Raw genomic sequence first — 20,452 nt, forward strand, 5'->3', positions numbered from 1 at the left:
ACTGTGTTTAGCGGTCGTCACCGGCAGTCATGTTTTGGCCGTTTTTTCCACTCCGTAGTTCGTTTGTCTCTGGCGTGCACGGTGTGGGCTCCTTCACCGCTTCAGCACAGACTCGGCTGCAGGGGACACTTTTCAAAATATGTAACCATGGGCTGCTGCCTAGAAATAAACGCTGTGCTATTTTATGTGTATTTATAGCAGTAATATTAACACGTCAAATCATAATATTAATATTTCACATTATATGGCACATTAGTTGTCTACTGCTCTGTAACAAACCGTCCCCAAAGCCTAGCAGCTTACAACAAGCCTTTGTTATCTCGTTTCCATGGTGAGGCTCAGCTGGGTCCTCTGTCCCAGGTCTCACATAGGGTGTCAGCCAGCGCTGCAGTGGGTGAGGATCTGCTCCCAGGCTCGCTCACGTGGTAGCTGGTGGCCTCTAAGATCCATTGCCAAGGTCAGTGATGTGGCTGTCGGCAGGCCTCAGGGCCTTGCTGGCCGAGCTGTGTGGGCTGTTGCTTGGGACAGCTCACAACCTATAGTGGACATCCCTCAGTGCCAGTGAGGGACAGGGTGAATAAGACACAAGCCACAGTCTTTGTGTGATCTATCTGGGAAGTGACATCTGATCACTCTTGCCATATTGTTAGGACTGGGGCACTAGGTGCAGCTCACACCCGAGGGGCGAAGACTACCCAGGGTGGGGTCATTGCGGCTGTCTCAGAGGCTGCCTGTCACTGCCCAGCCCCAGGCCCCAGGGATTCATGTCCCTCCCACATGCAAAACAAGTCCCCCCAGAGCCCTCGACTGCATTAGCTCAAAGCCCAGAATTCTGTCATCTGAATCAGCTCCAAGTGTGGATGAGGCTCCCAGTTGCAGTTCCTTGAGTACAGCTCCTGGCGTGCACGGCCCCCCATCTATCGGGGTGCACGGACACCATTTATCGGGGTGCATGGCCCCCTATCTCCTGGCATGCACGGCCCCCATCTATCGGGGTGCACGGCCCCCCACCTATCGGGGTACATGGCCCCCCATCTCCTGGCATGCACAGCCCCCCATCTGGCGTGCACGGCCCCCCATCTATCGGGGTGCACGGCCCCCCATCTCCTGGCATGCACGTCCTCTCCATCTGAAGACCTGAAGTAAAGAGACCAGCTCACGGCCCCTGCACCCCCGCCAAAAAGGCGCTGTCGGGACAGACGCGGGGCAACCACCACGGCCGCCTGCGCAGAGCGAGGGGCCGTGGGAGGCGTGAGGTCCAGTGCGCGCCTCTTGAGTCCAGCCTGGCGAATGCCGAGGGCCTGGACGAGGCCCGGAGACGGGGCCGGCTTCTGCCACGCCGCCTTCGGGCTCCGGGTTCCTCTGCGCCGTCGTCTTTCCCTCTCCGGGAAGGAGCGCGTGTCGTGCAGCCGCGGCGGCTGCTCCGTCTGCTTCCCGCCAGCAGGATTCTGGGCACCTGGCGCCCGCTTCTCACGCTGTGTCTGTCGCCTCTGGCCCTTTCCGTTGGGGCCGGAAACGGCAGTGTTTCCACTGACACGGTGCTCACTCCGTCGCACAAGAGCCATTCCTCAGACCTCTGAGAGAAGCCCTTCCGCGCCGCGGGCTCCTGGCGGCTGGGGGTCATCGCCCGTGGGTGGCAGTTCGGTGCGGGCCCGCGGGCGCAGCTCAGCTCTGTCACCCCTCCGCTCACACGCGGCAGCTTTCACTGGACAACGCGGGTGGCGGGTTGCCCAGGGGAGAGTCAGGTGGCGTGAGTGACCGGAGCTTGAGGAGGCGCGGCGGGGACCTGCAGGCGGCTCTCCCGGGGCGGGAGGGCCACGTGGGGCGAGAGGGTCACGCGCTCCTGCTCCCGGACTCGCTCGGCTCGCGGGGCCTGATCGCCTGTGCCCTCGCCATGCCCCGCGCTCGTCCGCCGTCCCCGGCCTCGCCTGCACACTCTCCTGCTTGTTTCCTTCCCGAGATGTGACAGTCGTCAGTGTGCTCCGGCCCTTGACTTCACGGCCACCCCTGTGGGTGCACGTCCCGGAGCTGGAAGAGGCAGGAGGCCGAGCCGGGAGCTCACGTGGTCCTAGCCTCCTGCCCCGGGCCCGCCCAGCGCCGTGCTGCCCTTTGGGGCGGGACGTCTCCAGGGACACTGGTGAGCGGGAGGGCAGCATCGCTTGCCCGATCGTCTGCAGTCAGCTGACAGCCCTGTTGGAGGCGCTGGGCTGGGCTAGGGGCAGCGGGCGACGGGGTTTGGGAACAGGACGGAGGGGATTCCAGCTTCACTTCGGGGGCTCAGCAACACGCCGCAGTGAACAGCCCCCAGTTTTCTGATGCTTTGTCCCCTTTCATCCCTTCCTCTTTTCTGAGCTGATCCAGGTTGCTGTTGATTGACATGGGGGGCTTTCCTCACCTCCCATTAAGTGCGGGGGTCTGCGACGTCTGCTTCTGGGGCGTGGAGCTTTGCTGATGCGTCACACCCTTGCCGATCCCCGTGGCAGCTCAGGCGCGGTGTCCTGGTCGGGGTCCCAGGGTGGTGGGGACCGTCCTCACAGCAGCCATGGTGCCAGCGAGGCCGAGCTGCCCCAGGCCCGGGCAGAGGGCCTCGGAGGGGGTCGGTCCTGGGCAATGCTCTCCTCTTCGGGGGGATGTTCTCGGCCTGACTTTATGATCCACTGCTGCTCCGTCGCTTTGACATTTATGTGGCGACTGGGGACCCCTGTGATGTGTGTCGCGAGTTACCCTGTGGGGTTTAGGTAATGCCCGTCGGCCAGAGATCTGTGCTCTTTAATAACGAGCTGTTTATTTTTCTTCCTCAGGGCATTATTTCAAGGAAGAAAATGGCAGCGTCAAGCATTCTCTGAACTCCGGGGCCCCTGGAACAAGCGACTATGCTCCTGGTCCTGGAGGCACGTTGAGATGTACAGAGCGGGGGACACGGCGGAGCGCCCGCTGCAGGGGACAGCGCCGCCTCGCCTGCGGAGCGTGGAGGTGGCCAGAGGGAGGGCAGGGTACGGGTTCACGCTCTGCGGCCAGGCGCCCTGCGTGCTCAGCGGCGTGGTGCGAGGCAGCCCCGCGGACTTCGTGGGCCTCCGTGCCGGGGGCCAGGTCCTTGCTGTCAACGGCATCAACGTGAGGGAAGCGTCCCACGAAGACGTGGTGAAGTTAATCGGGAAATGCTCTGGGGTCTTGCACATGGTGGTGGGTGAAGGCCTCGGTCACCTAGAGTCGTGCTCCAGCGACGAGGAAGTGGGGTTCGGTGAGGGGAGAGGCTGGCCGAAGCCCAGGTTGGATTCTAAAGCGCTGGGGATAAACAGAGCAGAGAGGGTCGTTGAAGACATGCAGTCGGGCGGAATCTTCAGCATGATCTTTGAAAATCCCGGCCTGCGTGCCGGCGGGCCCGAGCCCTGGAAGCCGAAGCAGAGGTCGCTTTCCGAGTCGGCTGCTGCACGACTCGACCTCGGACGTGACGGTCTGAATCATCCTCCCCCCAGCCTGCTTTCCAAGGAGGAGGTTTCGAGAGTTGCCAACGACGACTCGGTGTTCAGTGTCGGGCTGGAGAGTCGTGAAGATTTTGGGTTGGACGCGAGCATCTTAAACGTTGCCATGGTCGTCGGCTACTTAGGGTCTATTGAGCTGCCCTCCACCAGCTGCAGCCTGGAGTCCGACAGCTTCCAGGCCATCCGCGGCTGCCTGCGGCGCCTGCGGGCCGAGCAGAGGATCCACTCGCTGGTGACCATGAAGGTCATGCACGACGGCGTGCAGCTGTGCACCGACAAGGCCGCCGTCCTGGCCGAGTACCCGGCCGAGAAGCTGGCGTTCAGCGCCGTGTGCCCGGATGACAGGCGCTTCTTCGGGCTGGTGACCATGCAGAGCTGCGACGATGGCAGCCTGGCACAGGGGGACGAGGGCGCCCTGCGGACGTCCTGCCACGTGTTCATGGTGGACCCGGACTTGTTCAGCCACAAGATCCACCAGGGCATCGCGCGGCGCTTCGGCTTCGAGTGCACGGCCGACCCTGACACCAACGGCTGCCTGGAGTTCCCAGCGTCCTCCCTGCCCGTCCTCCAGTTCATCTCCGTGCTGTACAGAGACATGGGCGAGCTGATCGAGGGGGTGCGGGCCCGGGCCTTCGCAGACGGGGACGCGGACGCCCACCAGAACACCAGCACCAGCAGCAACAGCGACAGCGGCATCGGGAACTTCAACCAGGAGGAAAAGAGTGGCCGAGTGCTCGTGGTGGACCTGGGCGCCGGCCCCAGCAGGCACGGCCCCAGCAGCAGCTCCCGGGACGGTGCGGGCGGGCGGGGCTCCCAGCCTTGGGGCGCCCCCTGGAATGGGGCCTTCTGCCACGACCCCGAGGGGGCGCCGCCGTTCGAGGCCGCTCTGCAGGCCGACAGGTGCTGGGACTTGGGAAAGCACCTGGGGCCCGCTCCCCACATGGAGGGCCCCCCGGCCTTGCGGAGCTCGGTCCCTCCTTCCAAGAGAGGTGCCGCAGGCCCTGGCGGTTTCGGCCAGCGGTGGCTTCCGGTCCACGTTCTGCAGGAGTGGCAGTGCGGACACGCCAGTGACCAGGAGTCGTGCACGGACTCCACCGACGGCTGGTCCAGCGTCAACTGTGGCACGCTGCCCCCGCCCATGAGCAAGATCCCCGCGGACCGCTACCGGGTGGAGGGCAGCTTGGCGCAGCCCCCGCTGAGCACGCAGAAAAGGGACTGGTCCAGGAAGGCTTTTGGGATGCAAAACATTTTTGGTCCCCATCGAAATGTTCGGAAGACTAAGGAGGACAAAAAGGTAAGCCCGCCAGGACTGGGTCGGTGAGCCTGAGCGCGACTCGATGCCCAAGTGCACTGCTGGGGAGACGGTGGCTCACTGTGGCCAAGTCCCAGGCCTGGCTCCCTGCAGCTGTGGCCTCGGTCTGCTGTTGCGGGGTGTCCACTCTGCTCGTGTGCCGCAGGCCCTGCCATGCCCCGGGGCCCTTCTGGCGCTCTCGGGGCCCTCGAGCCGTCTCGTCCTTGAGCTGGCCGTGGTTCTGCCGGCTCTCTCGGGGTCCTGGGTGGGACGTCTGGGGGCCAGGCGGTGGTGGAAGGGCCGTTGAGCTCTCACAGCCCCGGCGAGGCTCCCCCCACCTTCCCGCCCTTTCCTGCTGCCGGAGCCTGGGAGGGCCCTGTCCCCGTGGCGCCTTGGAAGCCCATCGTGTCTCTGGCCCGCATCCTCGCCCTGGTGGCCGAGGCAGCGCACCCTGCGGGAACATCCCTGAAGCACAGGGACTGTCGACAGCAGGACACGGCTTCACCCCGGGGCCGACGCTGGCCCCGTTTCGCTCACGGGGGACGCCCTGCTGCGGGAGCCATGCCAGCCGGACTCGGCCGCGGCTCGTTGCTGGTGGCATGAGCCGGCTGCGGCCAGGCTTGGCCTAGCGCCGCGCATCCGCTCCCCCAGGTGCTCGGTTTGGAGCCCGAGGGACGGGTCACCCTCACTCGGGGCGGCCAGCGGCGGGGTGCCACGGGCCGGGCCTGCGTGAGGCTCCATAGCTGAGGACAGCTGTGCGGAGCGCGCCTCGCTCCAGAGGCACTTTCCTCAGAGGCCCTTTGTGACTTCAAAGAGCCTTTTCTGTGTCTGCTGACGCTGTGTTCCTGCCAGCTGAAGTCTCCAGAGCCAGCCGGGGCAAGGTCAGGGGTCGAGGAGGGCGCGGGCTGCTGCTGTGGCGTTTGATGAATGTTTTGCTTAAGATCCATCCCCGTCCCGAGTCTTACTATTTTTCACTATAAAGCTCATGAAAGAAGATTCAGAAAGGAGCAAATGACAGATCTCCTGGAGTTTTACCTGTGTAACTAAAAACGTTTTCTTGTTTTTATCAACACAGTTGTCGTTGTTGCTTGGCCGGTGGCGCTCGTCGGGGTTCTGCCCTTGTTCGCCAGAGTCCTCGCCCTGTGGTCTGAGCCGCGGGCTGGGTCTCGGGCTCCTTCCCCTCTGTCCCCCTCTGTTCCCCACTGAGGCCACCTGTGCTGTGGCCCAGACGCCCACTGAGCCTCCCTTGGGGGCCTCCTTATGGGACCTGGGCGGGGTGGCCTGGGGAGGGAAGGCCTCGGGAGGTGGCTAAAATGTTATTTGAAATTGGGGAATTCATCATCTCTTTTTTTTTTAGTATTTTTTATTTTTCGATTATAGTTGGCACACACTGTTATATTAGTTTCAGGTATGGAACACAGTGATTAGATATCTGTACAACTCGCTAAGCGATCTCCCCAATAGATCTAGTGCTCCCGACACCACACACAGTTACTACGATGTTGACTATATTCCTTGCACTGTACTTCCCATCTCCGTGACAACTTTGTAGACCTTTCCCCAACTTTTCAATGACCCTCCCCCCCTTCCCACCGACACCTTCTCATCTCAGAACTCTCAACCTCCCTTCGAGTGTGGACCCTGCAGACGGGTTTTCTCACTGGCCGGTGCATCATGAATGATTGTGTTGGTGGGTGCCGGGCTCGTGTGGGTTCTCTTGGGCTGCAGGGCACCCCCACGTCTGCCGTCACCGGCTGGAAGGCCTCCTGTGCGCTGAGGTGGCTCACAGCGGGTTCTGACCTCGGGGAACTAGGGGACTGGGACGCTGGTCTGTGCTCTGGAAGCGAAGGACTGGTCCCCGAGGGCTCGGGGACTTGTCTCAGGCTCAGCCGTCGGGGTTAGGCAGGGTCACGGTCCGATGCCGCTCTCGCGGGGCACGTACAGAGAATTCACACATGCCCTCTGCCGTCCCCCGAGGTGGTACAGTCCCCGAGCCTACGTTGACGCGTCGTCATCGCCCATAGTGTTGCACGAGGGGTCCTCTGGGTGCCGTGCGTCCGCGGGTTTGGACCCGTGCGTAATGTCGCGTACCCACCGCTCCAGGACCCCACGGAGTGGTTGCGCTGCCCGAGGTCCCCCACGCTCCACCTGCTCGCCCCCCACCCGCCCCAACCCGGCAGCCGCTGACCTCAGTGCTGTCGCCTTTTCCGGAATGTCACGGAGTTGGAATCACAGGGTTCGTGGCCTTCTCAGATTGGTGTCTGTCCCCTAGTAACGTGCGTTTAAGGTTCCTCCGCGCCTTTTCATGGCTTGAGAGCTCATTTCTTTTTAGCTGTGAGGAGCGGCCCACTGTCCGGGTGGACCACGGTGTGTTTGTCTGTCACCCACTGAAGGATGCCTTAGCTGCTCCCAGTTTTGGGCGATTATGGATAAAGCTACGTAAACATCCACCAACACCGAGGAGCCCGACTGCTGGGTCGCGTGGGGAGAGCGTGCCACGCTGCGCGAGGCGCTGCACGTGGCTTCAACGTGTCTGCGACGCCGCGGTCCCTGCAGCTCCGCGTCCTCGCCAGGCCTCGGCGCCGGCCTTCCGGGCCCCGCCGTGCTGGCGGGGGAGCAGCGGCGCCTCACTGCCGTCCTCGGCCCCGTCCCCCGGCGTGCGCAGCCGAGCGTCTCTCCACGCGCTCACCGCCGTCCGCTCGTCGTCTTTGGCGAGGCGTCTGTGCAGGTCTTTGGCCCACTTATAACTCGGTTCGTTTCCTTGTTGTTGACTTTTGAGAATTCTTTATACATTCTAGATAAGAGTCCTTTATCAGATGCGTCTTTTGCAAATATTTTATTCTAGTCTGTAGCTTTTCTCATTTTCTTGATACTTTCCCAAGCAGTTTTTAATCTCAATTAAATCCAGGTTAGTCATTCTTTCTTTCACGGATTTTGCCTTTGGTGTTCTATCCAAAAAGGCCTCCCAGACCCGAGGTCATCCAGGTTTTCTCCTGCGTTTCCTCCTTCACGTGCAGGACCGGGGTCCATCTGGCGTGGGCGTGCGTGGCGGGCGTGAGCGCTGTGTCCTCACTCACGTTGTGGCCTGTGGATGTCCCGTGGCGGGCGTGAGGGCTGTGGATGTCCCGTGGCGGGCGTGAGGGCTGTGGATGTCCCGTGGCGGGCGTGAGCGCTGCGTCCTCACTCGCGTTGTGGCCTGTGGATGTCCCGTGGCGGGCGTGAGGCCTGTGGATGTCCCGTGGCGGGCGTGAGGCCTGTGGATGTCCCGTGGCGGGCGTGAGCGCTGCGTCCTCACTCGCGTCGTGGCCTGTGGGAGACCTTTGTCCCGTCATGTTGTCTTCGCTTCTTTGTCCAAGGCCAGTTGACTGTGTTTACGAGGGTCTTGGGCTCTTTAACGTTCTTTCGCCTTGAATAGAAATGCGGTGAGCGTGCGGACGTCGGCTGTGATGACCACACTGTCACTGGGACTGTCGCTAGTGCCAGAGAACGAGTCTCCCACCAGCCTGGGGGGGGCTCAGCGCTCCTCAGGCCGGGCGCCTTGGCTTCCATGTTACTGACAGGGGAAGTGGCATTCGGACGTTTTAAACGTTTGCCAGAGTTCAGTGGCAAATCAGCGCGGAGACGGAGGCGGACCGGGCTCCACACCCCACCCCCGCCCCCGCGGCCCCGTTTGCAGTGCAGCGGGGCTCACGCTTACCTGAGAGTAGCTGGTGATGAGTCGCGTTGTCTTGGGTTCCTGCCGTGATCTCTTGAAATTTATCGTGTGCTTTTTACTTTGCTAAATGGGTTCCCCTACGTCTTTGGCTCAGTCGAATACCATAGTCTCCCCTGCTGGAGCACGGAATCTTCCAGAGCTTGTGAGATGGGTCTCTTGGTGTCTGTCCTGGCCTGGCCTTTGCTGGCTAGCGGCCTATCATGGCGAGCAGAAGACAGGCCGGGAAGGGAAGGAGGAAGTGCCTGGCAAAGGAGGAAGAGGAGGCGGAGGGGGAGGAGGGGGCGAGGCTCCAGAGGTCGCGCAGGGCCCCTGCCACCCTGCGTTCCTCTCCGTGGGGACGGTGGCTTCCGTGCCCTGCTGTGCGCAAAATGTGTCCGTGTCAGTCAGGATCCAGCCGGATGACAGAGAACACACCAGTGATTGCGCAGGGAAAGTTTAGCGTAAGGAATTCTTAATTAGGCGAAAGGTGGCTCACTGCGCAGAGAGCGCTCGCTCGTGGAGCACAGCGCGGCCTGGCGCTGGAGGCCGCAGCTGCGTTTCTGGGGTGGCGCCGGCGACGGGCGCGTCAGCTCACCAGACAGGAGGGCACTGCGTTCGGCAAACAGATCTTGTGTACTTTTTCTAGTACAATGACGGGAAGTTTTAAAATAGATTATCAGAAGCAGTCTGGAGAATACAGCCAAGGCCCGGCGAAGAGAGCTGCTTCGCCCGCGACCCTGTGCAGATGGTGCCCACGGGCACGTCGCACCGCGCTGCACCCCGGTCGCCGGGGGGGGGGGGCGACCTCCCCTGTCAGCGGGGCTTCCTGTCTCCTTGCTGGCTCCAGCCGGGAGCTTCTCTAGACAGACGCCTTGGCTGGGGGCTCTGGGCGCCTGGGAGGCTGCCGGCGAGGGGCGGGGTGGGGAGGCACGTGGCCCACCCCGGACAGGCAGGGCGGGGCTTCCTGGAGAGGCCGGATGGTCAGCAGGACGGGGAGCTGGAGGCCACAGGTTTGGTTTCCAGGAAAACTGAGAATGTTCAGAGTTAAGCATGCTCCTACCCGAAGTGCCGGAGTGTCTGACCCCGTAACAGTGTGTCGCTTGGTTATTGCTGCTGCTGCAGCTTTATAGAAATGGCTTCAAAACCCAGGCTCCTGCAGCTCGGTTTTATCATTCATCATCATGTCAAAGACTTATTTGTGACGTCACGTGTAGCTGCAGTTCATGCATTTTAACCGGGTTAACATATAATGTTTCATTGTGTGATGTAACGCTACTCCCGGGCACGTGTGCGCACACGCACGCGCACACGCGCGACCATAACGAAAGACCGCGACGACCGATATCACTGCCGTGGACGCTCCGGGTGCGTCTCCAGCGGCGTGAGGGGTTTCTCGGGTTCGCCGGAGGAGTGCGCGGTTTAGTTCCTGTGTTCGTGCACGCCGCCGGTCCCGATCGACACCGGGCTTCCGAAGTGGGGACAGGTTCGATTCCTTACTGAAGATGGCCTCGCCAGCTTCCCGTGCCCAGTTCTTACCCTGGGGTGGCACAGGGAGGGCCACAGCAGGTGTCGCTCTACCAGGATCGTGCTGCAGGCGAGGAGCCCCGGAAACGGGAGTGGGGGCTTACACGTGTGCCCGCCGCCCCCCACAGGCGGAGAGAAACCTGTGCTCTTTAGGCAGATTCTCCTTCAGGACGGGGGGAGCACCCTGGTTCGCCCTTGCAACACAGAAAGTGCCCCGGGGGGGGGGGTGAGACCAGCTCCTCTCAGCCGTCTTCCCGGCCTCGCCCCCGTCTGGGGAGGCAGACCTCTGCTGGGGTTTCCCCGTGCATCCCAGCATGATGTAAACACCAAGTTCTAAGGCCTGGGGACTTCGAATCCATGTCCCAAGTCTGGGTGACATTTGCTCAGGCTGCCCTCCCCCTGCAGAAGCATCCCGCTGTCCCCCGACAGTCCCGCACCGTGAGGGCCTCGGATGCTCCGCAGCCTTCCAAGAACCCGCCACGGTCAGACTTCTCAAGAAGCTGGCGGTCTGGTCGTCGTGAGTGGCAGCTCATGGCGGCTGCAGCTTGCATTCCCCTGAGCACCAAGACTTGGATTTTCTCTTCGTCGAGGGCCCTACTTACACTGTTTCCCCACGATTCTGCTGGGTCATCCTTTTCTCGGTGACTTGAATTGCGGGTACTGGCCGTCCGTCCTTCGCGGGTTCTGCGTGTGCACATGTGTGTGCCTCCCCAGCTCCTGGCTTATTTTTTCGCTTGCTTTACGGCGTCTCGACTAACAGAAGTTCTCAACTTCGACAGTGTCCAGCTTGTCAGTCCCTCCTCTTATGGACGCACTTCCGACATGATCCATTCATTGCTGAGGTCGGAAAGCTCTCTCCTTTGTTGATTGTAGAGAATTCTGATAAGAGTTTATTTGAGCCAACCCGACGACGTGTGCCGGGGAGCAGGATCTCGGATGCTCTGGAGAAGGACAGGTTTCTTTACGCGTTTGGAATTAAGGAGGGAGCGTAAGGAAGAAAGCCGGGAGAAAGCCGGCCAGGGACTGGGTTACAGGCTAGTCGCCGAGGTCGTGTGCTCTCCTGCGGGTTAACACCGCCTTGGAGGGCGTCCTTCCTGGTGTTCAGAGGCTAGTTGACCTGGACGCACACCACCAGTGGACCGCACTGGCTGGCACCCTCCCGCAGCAGCAGGCAGGGGCCTGGGGCGGGGCCCCCCACCAGTACCTGCCAAGTTGGGAATTTGTGACCGGATCACCCTGTGAGGTTATTTTCCATAGAACTTTATTTTTTTCTCCCAAAATTTTTGGAGTTGATTTTTTATGAGTGGAATAAAGAGGGTGGCGAGTTAATTTTTTTCTGCCTGGACGATGACTTGTGGGAGCACTGAGTGCCGCAGCGCCCTCTGCCACACGTGTTCATGCGTCGCGCCCGTCCTCAGCCCCCTCCATTGCCGCCACCCAGCGGGACCTCACTTGCTGAACCTGGAGCTTCGCGAGGTCTTTGTGTCTGCTAGGGCAGCGCTCCTCGCCTTATGCTTGAGACTTACTCTTACATGAACTTTGCAATGTTTGCAAATTCTCCAAAAATGCTATTGACATTTTTATTGCACTTATATGTTAATCTGTGGACCAATTTGGGAGAATCGATGTCTTTAGGATAGTGAGTTTTCCTATCCATGAAAATAGTATCTCTCTGCATTTATTTAGGTTTTATTTCTTTCAGTAAAATTTTATAATAACCTTTATGGACATCTTTAATTAGATTTATTCTTAGATTTTTTAGTTAGATTTATTCCTAGGTGCCTTATATATTTTATTACCATTATAAATGGTACCCCCTTAAAAATCGTGAATGCTGACTTTTGTGATATGTGAAAGTGTAATTGATTCGTTGCTTTTTATACCCAGCTACCTTGCTGAGGTTACTTTTATTTGTTAATACTTGTCATCACGAATGCGTGTCGAATTTCAGCTTTTCCTTTTTTGGTTATTTTGGATTCATTGAGATGATCAAGTGGGCTTCCTCCTTTAATATGCTCTTGTGGCAAATCGCACTGATAGATTTTCCAATATTAAACCACATTTACATTCCTGCGATAAACCTAACTCCTGATTATCTTTTTATGCGCAAACGGACCGAGTTCGCGGACATGTTTGTGGGCGCTCTCGGTCTGTGTTTGTGAGGAAGACCGACTCAGCGTTTCCCTCCTCGCTCGTCTTTGTCCAGTTTGGCGTCAGGTTGTTCTGGCCTCATAAGTTTCTAGAACCAGAGGGAGCATCTCCTCTCCCTCCTCTCCTTCTCCTTTCAGTGTATCGACTCTTATTTTAAAAGTCCTATCACAGATGAAGTCTGTTTGGTCTGGTACTATTAGAACGAGTTAAGCTTTTCTGAGTCAGCATTTTCTATCCTTTTATTTAAACCTTTCCATTTCTCTGTGTAATGGGAGTGTTGCTGTAAGAGTCCCAGAGCCTTTGTTTGTTTTGTTTTCAAGGCTGTTTTTGGTTTGTTTGCTTACTTCATTTTCCTTCCTTTATTGATTTGAAAGTTACATGCTGTATTTCTCTGTCTTTTAAAAGTTTTTGTTCTAGCTGATTGCCTGGAACATAGTAGGCTCTTAGATATTTGTTGAATAAATAAACGTTTCCTTTAATTTCCTGTCTCAATTTAAATGTCCTTTCTTAGACATTCGTCCTTTTCTTTCTTGAATAGGTGATCCAGCTTCTGCGTTTCCTCCTTCCTTTCTCAAGAAGGTGATTCATGTGAAGAGGAAACCTTCATTCAGCTCCTTACATTATCCTTCCCTAGTCGTCTCTATCCATTTGTCCAGTTTAGTGTTTGAAATAGAATTTTATCGATTCTGAAATTGTTTTAATTGGGGCTTTGACATCTTCCTGGTGTATAGAGTTTTGTTGTAACAGGATTTATTCAGCTGTCGTCCCTCAGTCCTGACCCCGCCTTTTGTGGTCGGCAGAGGGACAGTGGGGTCTGTGAGCTCTTCCGCTGTTAGCCGGGTCCCCATCAGGTTCTGCCTCCTGGAAGGTCCTGCTCCTTCTCGTCTGCCCCCCACTCCCTGCACATCCGACGGCAACGCCGCTCCCCCTGGCTGGGCAATTCCGTCCTGCCGCGGCCCGAGTCTAGTCTGTGGGCTCCCCGCCTCTCTCGGGCCAGGCTCGTCCCCGCTCAGATGCCAACCGTGGCCTGCACCCGCTCCAAGGCCTGGACCGGGACACCGGCCCATCGGCTGCCGAGGTGAGACGTCCCTCTTCCCTTGCCGTCCCAGCCCCGGGGCTCCACCACTTCCCTCGTGGCTGCCCCCCGACCACCAAGGGTGTCCTGTGCCTTTCAGTGACGCCTGGCTCACGGTCATGCGTGTGAACTTCCCTCCGCTAGAATGACAGGCCCTGGGAGAAGTACGACCGCCGGAAACGTCACGCCTCAAAACCGCCGTGCTGCCTCCTCTTTTTGGAAGACTCTTCGGATGATCTGGTCTCTGTTTTAGGCTAACTCATCTCCCTGGTTCGAGTTTATTTGCTCAGTAAGTGCTTACTGAGCACCTGCTAGGTCCCAGGCACTGTGGGAGGAGGGGACGAAGCCGGCACCAGGACACGCGCACCCTGCCCCACGGGGGGGCGCCGTCAGTGTGCAGCCTCTGCAGGTCGGGGGTTCTCGACCTGACTGTGGCTGGGAACTCACAGTGGAGCGGAAGGGGCTCTGGGTGTCGCCCCAGGCGCCTCCCCTCCTGCCGCGCGGCCCCGAGCAAATCCTCCGCTGCCTCCGGCTTCCCTGTAGACCGAGGGGGTCCGACCGGCTGTGCTCACACACGCCCTCCCCCTGCAGTGTGGCGCCGCGGGACGGCCGTGCTGGCACAGCGCCACGGGGGCCGGCGGGCACCCCGGGCAGTGAGCGAGGTCAGCACCCCGGGGCCTCGCACCCTGTTGGCTGGCTGCTGCCCCCCGGAGAGACCCCCGGGCTGTGGCAGTCGCTGCCGGCACGCAGGCTGCGTTCCCCACGCCGGTGCCGGGCTTGTCGGGGACTCCTGGGGGTGGGGGAGCAGCCACGGGCTGGGCCGCGTCGACGTGCTGGCGTGGCCAGGCTCTCCTCACCTCCGCCAACAGTCACGACGCATCGTTTGCAGTTTAAAAGGTGGGGTGGACTCTGACGAAGGGCGCCCCTGAGCAGCACGACCTGGGCGGGGTCCTGGGTGCCGGCGGGGGCGCCAGGCGCCGCGGGCGGCCCGCAGTTCCGCGCTTGCGCCCCTCATCCGGCCTGGCCTCTCCGTGTGAAGGACAAATAAAGGCGACCGCCTGCTTGCGGGTGAAGTGCCACCGCTGAGTCAATTCAGTCCCTCGGAGGCGCTTTTTCCGGCTTCTTGTGGGGTCGTTCCCGCCGGTCGCTCTAAATTGCCCTTCTCCTCGCGTCTCCGTGGGGAGCTTAGCCATTTCCTCGCTCGCCGGTGCAGGGCGTGTGCTCCGGGCCGGCCGGAGGCGCGGGCCACTGCGGCCGCCTGGGCTGTGAGAACGAAGCACAAAGCCACGTGCTCACGCCCCCCGCCCCCAAAAGGAAGAAGCATGGACTAGCGGCACCCAATTGGCACTAGGCTCGCTCTTCGTGCCAGAGCCAGTTTGGTTGGCGACGGACGAAGGACGTTCTCCCTGGCGTCACTTACGCAGCATCGGAAGCGTCGCAATGGCCGCCGGCCGTCTACTTCCTCAGTGGCGACTCCCTGCGGTTTGGCTGCCACTCATCCGGCAAGCGCTGCGCCCGCGGCCGAGCGCTGCGCCGGGCAGCAGGTCCCGCAGGGGACGGGGCAGAGGCCCTGCTGCCCGCCGGCAGACGGCTCCCGCGACAGAGGCCGGGTCACTTCAGACTGTGCTCAGAGGTGCGAGGAGGAGACGGCGAGCTGGGAGCCGGGTTCAAGGCGGCGCCACCGGGCGGGGGCGGGGGCGGGGGGCAGGAGGGCACAGCGCCAGGAAAGGGACGCGGGCACATTTGCGAGGCCTCCGTGCGGCCCACGGGACGCCCCGCCTCCGTCCGCGCGCTCGCTGGCACCTCTGTGCTGCAGGGTCACTTTCAGGGTGGTGGCTTCAGAACCTCTAGGGGTCTGGCTCCAGCCTCGAGGAGTCCTCCCTCCCTCCTTTCTCCAAGTGCCCTCGGGATTTCAAGTACCCAGGACGTCAGAGGGTTTTAGCCGTGAGGCTTTTTATTTGAAAGCTGCGATGACTTATTTGCAGATCACGTTTGGAGAAGTGTCTGGCGTAATAGCCGCCAAAAGTTCTGGTCATTTCCCAGAGGAAGAGCAGGATGTTGCCATGGCCAGTTACTGCCTGCACCTCAGTTGGACTGGTCTTCAGACGCCGCTGAATGTCTAGGAATTCTTTAGTTTCCCAGATGCTTACAAAATTATGTAAAAGCGCGACCTTGCTGAAAACCAGCCTCTATATTAATAATTATTCTGCTTATCACACACTTTATGCTTTCGCAAACATTCGAGCACGCCATTCATTTGCTTTGGTGACAGCCCGGGGATGGCCGTCATGACCCCCTCGTGATGGAGGCGGTCGAGGCGGGGGTCATTCTCTGGGGTGCCCCATGGTAAGGGGCGGCGCAGACGCCCGGGGCTCCGGGAGGGCTCTCCGTTTGAGCTCCGCATTTCTCACTGTGGTGACGTCCACACACCACGGGGTGCGCCCTGGGGTGACCGTCCGCGTTCTCAGCCCAGCTGGCCCTCTGTTCTCCCCGTCAGGCAAAGCTAAACGTCTCTTCCCAAGAAGAGAACTCGATTTACTTTTTCTTTGTGTTTTCAGGGCTCAAAATTTGGCCGGGGACTGGGACTCGCCCCGGCTTCTCAGCGCAGCGCTGCCCGCCGGTCGTTCGGGAGATCCAAGAGGTTCAGCGTCACTCGCTCCCTCGATGACCTCGAGGTAATCGTTCTAGTTTCTCTTTTATTCTTCAGATTTTTAGAAATGAAAATCAGTCTTACGGATACATTTGAATCTCCTTTGAATTCCATCCTGGTTCTACTCCCCTGGCCCCTGGAGACCACGGCAGGCTAACGCTCGTCCGGGCTCCTTTCTGCCCTGCACGTGGCCCCAGGCTGCCATGGTGTCTGCGGGGCTCTCCGCTCTCTGCCCGATGCTGTGGGAAACAGGGCATGCGAGCTCGTTTGACTCTCACCGGTCCATGCCGAAGGGCCTTTTTAAAACGCGCGATACTGTTCCACAGATACAATGCTATTAGTTGCCGTGGTTCTTTTCTTTTATCTTTATTTCTTGAAAATGTATTGGAGTTTTAGAGCAATTTTCGGTTTGCAGAAAAGTTAAGCCGAAGGTGCAGGGAGTTGCCGTCCCCTGCCCGGCGTCCCCTGCCCGGCGTCCGTCCCCTGCCCGGCGTCCCCTGCCCGGCGTCCGTCCCCTGCCCGGCGTCCCCTGCCCGGCGTCCCCTGCCCGGCGTCCGTCCCCTGCCCGGCGTCCGTCCCCTGCCCGGCGTCCCCTGCCCGGTGTCCGTCCCCTGCCCGGCGTCCGTCCCCTGCCCGGCGTCCATCCCCTGCCCGGCGTCCGTCCCCTGCCCGGCGTCCGTCCCCTGCCCGGCGTCCGTCCCCTGCCCGGCGTCCGTCCCCTGCCCGGCGTCCCCTGCCCGGCGTCCGTCCCCTGCCCGGCGTCCCCTGCCCGGCGTCCGTCCCCTGCCCGGCATCCGTCCCCTGCCCGGCGTCCGTCCCCTGCCCGGCGTCCCCTGCCCGGCGTCCGTCCCCCGCCCAGTGTCCCCTGCTGCCGCCTGCGTTGGGGTGCTGTGTCGTTGCGGCTGGCGAGCCAGCGTGGGCGCCTTTCAGCCCAAGTCCCTCTGCTCTCTGCCTCTATGGACCTGCCTCCTCGGTGGACCTCACAGAAGTGGAATTGTGCAGTGTCCGGCCTTTGCGTCTGGCGTATTTCACTCAGCACGACGTCGTCCACGTTCACCCCTGCAGCACGCGTGAGAATCTCCCTCCTCTTCAAGGCCGAATGCTGTTCCCTTGTGCGGATGGCGCGTTTTATCCATCCGTCTGTCCATGGACGCCGGTTCCCTCCCACCTTTGGCTGGTGTGAATAGTACCACTGTGGACATGGGGGTACAAATCCCTGCTTGAGTCTAATTGCGGTTTAAAAATTAAGATTATTTGTTATGGGCTCGATGATAGTAAACTAGAATACATTGACTTCGATTGGTTTTTTTCTTCAGCAGTAAGTTAACTTTTGTTCCATTCTGAAACTGGGATTGCTGAGAAGTGAGACTGGGGCTGGGTTTGGGAGGTTTGCAGAGAGCGCCGCAGGGCGGAGGGCAGGGAGAGGTGCCCAGTGGCCGCAGACAGGAGCCCGCGCCGGCCTGCGTGGCCTCGGGTCACTGAAGGGCTTTCAGGAGAGGCACTGTGTTTGGTCAGGCCTGGTCAGGGCGGGCTCCAGTGAGGCCCCCGGCTGTCGCGGAGGAAACGGGTGTGTGGCTGTGTGCGTGCCCGGGCTCCCACAGGCCCAGCCAGCCTGCCGGGGACCCCGGGAGCTGCGCTGGTCCCTGCGGAAAGGTGGCCTCGGTCGTCTGTGCTTTCAGTTGAGGACTTTGCCGAGTGTCACGTCTTGGCAAAGAAGGGTCTTTGCCAAGGAGAAGGGCCTCTGAGCCCCGGAGAGGCGGAGCGGCTCACGGCTAGGTGCCGGCCGCGCCCTGCCCTGCGCTCTCTGACGGTGGATCTGGGGCCCGCAGGCCAGTTGGCCGTTGCTGCAGCTTCTCTTCTTCAAAGAGGAAGTGCTGCGACTTTCCAGACAAGCAACCAGGGTGCTCGTGCGTTATCTGCTTATCAGCCAAGGGCAGCTGTGTTCCCTTGTCTTTCATCTCCGATCCTCCGATCAGCCTGGCAAGGAGAGGTTGTCATTATCTCTGTTTTATAGATGACAGGCAGGTTCGGCAGTCTTAAGCCAGCTGTCAACAAAGCGTGCGATCTCTCTACCACACCCTGAGCCTCTTTTGTCAAAATAGTGCGTTAGAAACATGGGATTGAATCTTTGCTAATTTTTTGCCTGGAGATTTCAAAATGTAGAAGCTACACATAACTTTCGCACTGCTTCTCAGGGGATGAGCCTGCCGGCCACGGCGTCTGTGGTCCTGGGGCGTGCGCTGGGCGGCCTCTGGGATGGCCCCGTGCTCTGGGCTCCACACCCTGCACAGCCCCCTTCCCGGAGACACCAGCTTTCCCGTCTCGCCTTTCCCCGGCGCTTAGCCGTCCGGGCTCTGTCGGTAACGTGCTCTCCGCGCCGCGGCCTGCCAGTGGCCTCTGCTCCCCTCCGCCGCCGCCAACGCTGGCTCTGCAAGTCTGGTTTTGAGGCCCCTGCGTGGCGTTCCCGTGGGTCCCAGCACGTTATGGGGTCTCCTGGAGGCACTTGGATGGAGGGCTGTTCGAACATTTGTGAAAGTTGACCATGTGCTGGACCACAAAGCAGCAAGTTGGAGCAAACGTGGGAGGCCTTCCCACAGAGTGTCCTCTGCCACCAGCAGGTGCGGCAGGGGTGCTCTGCCCTCTGGGTGTCAGTGAGCCGCTGCTGGGGGACCTGGGATCCAGGGGGAATCGCTACAGAAGTCAGGACACTTTGAATGATATGGAAAAGACACCGGTCCAACCCCGTGGGATGGAGCCGAAACGGGCGCACAGGGACGGTTGGCGCTGTTCCGTGCGAATGCTGGAAACGAAGCTCACCGGAAAGTCCCCTCAGGAGGCCGGGAAAGGAGCTGGAAAGCAGGCGCAGAGGGAGCGGGGCTGGGCAGCAGCGCAGGCGAGAGCGGAATTAACGCAGCAGAAAACCAGCAAGCTGGCAAAAGAGGACGTCGAGAGGGGTCGTTTCCGCCTCTTTTTACGAGGCGCCCGGGCGTGGCAGAGACGGTGGCGGGCAGGACATCGGCAGGGCAGCTCGCAGGTAAGCGCAGGCCAGAGGGCCCTCGGCGTGGCCAGACGGAAGCCGAGCCCGCAGTTAGAAAGTGACCTACAGATTCAATGAATTCTAATCAAAATCCCAACATGTGTTTTTTGGAAGTTAAGAAGATGATTCTAAAATTTCCATGGAAACGCAAAGGGCCGAGAGGAGCCACGACATCCTTGAAGAAGCAGCAGGCAGGAGGACGCCCCCCAGACGCCGCCAGAGCTTGTTACAGAGTGAGGGCGACTTACGGCTGGCAGTGGGGGCGGAGGGCGCGCTCGGCCCCAGCGTCCGGGCTCAGGAGCGGGTCTGGGGCTGCGGTAAGCGCAGGTCTGTGTGGGCGGGAGGCAGGGGGTGTGGAGGAACTCGGACTCCCCGCGCCATGGAAGCGGTGGACCCCCCATTCTGCAGAGCTCGCGACAGGCAGCCGAGTGACCGGAGGGCAGCGTGGACACGTGTTTGCACAGTGTCGGGAGGCAGAGGCCTTTTAAGCCAGACAAAGAGCACTCGCCATAAAGGCCCAGGTCAGTGACGTCGCCTGTGTGGCTCCTCGGCACCTGCGTCATCCAGACACACCCTCACTAGCGGGAAGCGGGTGGGGGTCTGCAACACGGGGGAGCCCGCGGGCCCGTTCGCCCGGGAGCGCCTGAGGAGCAAAGTGGGCCAGAGATTCAGAGAGGCATTCGCTGCAAGAGGGTGCCCCAGCGGCACGGCCACACGTGGGAAGGTTTCCCACCGCGTCAGTCACCGGGGGTGGGGGTGCGGTGGGGTGCAGGATCAGCCACAGCGAGCGGCCGAAGTGGACGGGGTGGACGGTGCCGGACAGTGTCGGTGAGACGCAGTCAGAACCCTCGCGGACTGCTGCGGGGCGCGGGGCCCGACAGTGCCGGCGGGCTCTGAAGGTAAAAGGCCCGTGACCCGGGGCTTCCACCCCTCCTGACGTCCGCATCCCGGGCACCGCGGTGGCGCAAGGACCCAAACAGCAGGGGCCCTGGGCTCCAAACCAGAGCAGCCCGGCCGCCCCGCCACACGGGGAGGGCAAACTGCCGTCTGCCCGCGCACCGGGCGCCCCGCGGACACGGGGCTCGGCGAGCACAGGCGCGGCAGGGCGCCCGTCCGACCCACGCCTAGAAGTGGAAAACAGCCCGGGCACCGTGGTGGCCTGTGGCCGTGTGCCCGGCCCAGGACCCCGGAGGAGGCCAGACCGTCGCCGTGCTCGTCAGGCTCGGGCCGAGGCGGCTCGGGCTCCGCCCTGTGACGAATCGTGGGAGCCAACGTGCTCCCTTGGTGCTCCGTTCGGAGTTTGAAATACAGCGGTCAGCACGGTTCGTGTGTCTCTTCCGCCCTGGCGTGCTGCTGGACTGGGCGCCGTCAGCGGCTAGGGTTAGAGTTCTGCCGATGAGCCCGGGAGAGGAAGATGGGGCCGAGGGACCGAGGACACGTGGAGAGGGAAGGCCGAGCGAGTGACAGGCCGTGGGAAAGCGGGGAGGTGCTGGGTCGCGGCGAGGCCGGCGGCGCCCCCTTCCTGAGGTGGCCCCACCCCGCAGGGCC

The 20,452-nt window shown here is 60.9% G+C and overlaps 2 protein-coding genes across 9 annotated transcripts in view; both read left to right on the plus strand.

Annotated features, from left to right (window-relative positions):
* The window catches only part of RGS12 (regulator of G protein signaling 12), a 93,211-nt gene that overhangs the window by 12,141 nt on the left and 60,618 nt on the right, over window positions 1-20,452 (plus strand). For 6 of the 8 annotated variants that reach the window (XM_036227440.1, XM_036227442.1, XM_036227437.1 and 3 more), the window contains exons 2-3: window positions 2,802-4,776; window positions 15,776-15,892. In XM_036227440.1, the coding sequence (XP_036083333.1) occupies window positions 2,902-4,776; window positions 15,776-15,892 (1,992 nt within the window). In that variant the 5' untranslated portion in view covers window positions 2,802-2,901. Of the gene's footprint in view, window positions 1-2,801; window positions 4,777-15,775; window positions 15,893-20,452 lie in introns of those variants that run through there. The other 2 variants (XM_036227444.1, XM_036227441.1) reach the window with 2 other exon arrangements.
* LOC118608641 lies at window positions 17,064-19,870 on the plus strand. The gene is made up of 3 exons (XM_036227456.1): window positions 17,064-18,901; window positions 19,024-19,221; window positions 19,313-19,870. The coding sequence occupies exons 1-3, from the start codon at window positions 18,410-18,412 to the stop codon at window positions 19,334-19,336; spliced, it is 714 nt and encodes a 237-aa protein (XP_036083349.1). The 5' UTR covers window positions 17,064-18,409; the 3' UTR covers window positions 19,337-19,870.

Source organism: Rousettus aegyptiacus, unplaced genomic scaffold (genome assembly GCF_014176215.1).
Source record: "Rousettus aegyptiacus isolate mRouAeg1 unplaced genomic scaffold, mRouAeg1.p scaffold_m13_p_10, whole genome shotgun sequence".
NCBI lineage: Eukaryota > Metazoa > Chordata > Mammalia > Chiroptera > Pteropodidae > Rousettus > Rousettus aegyptiacus.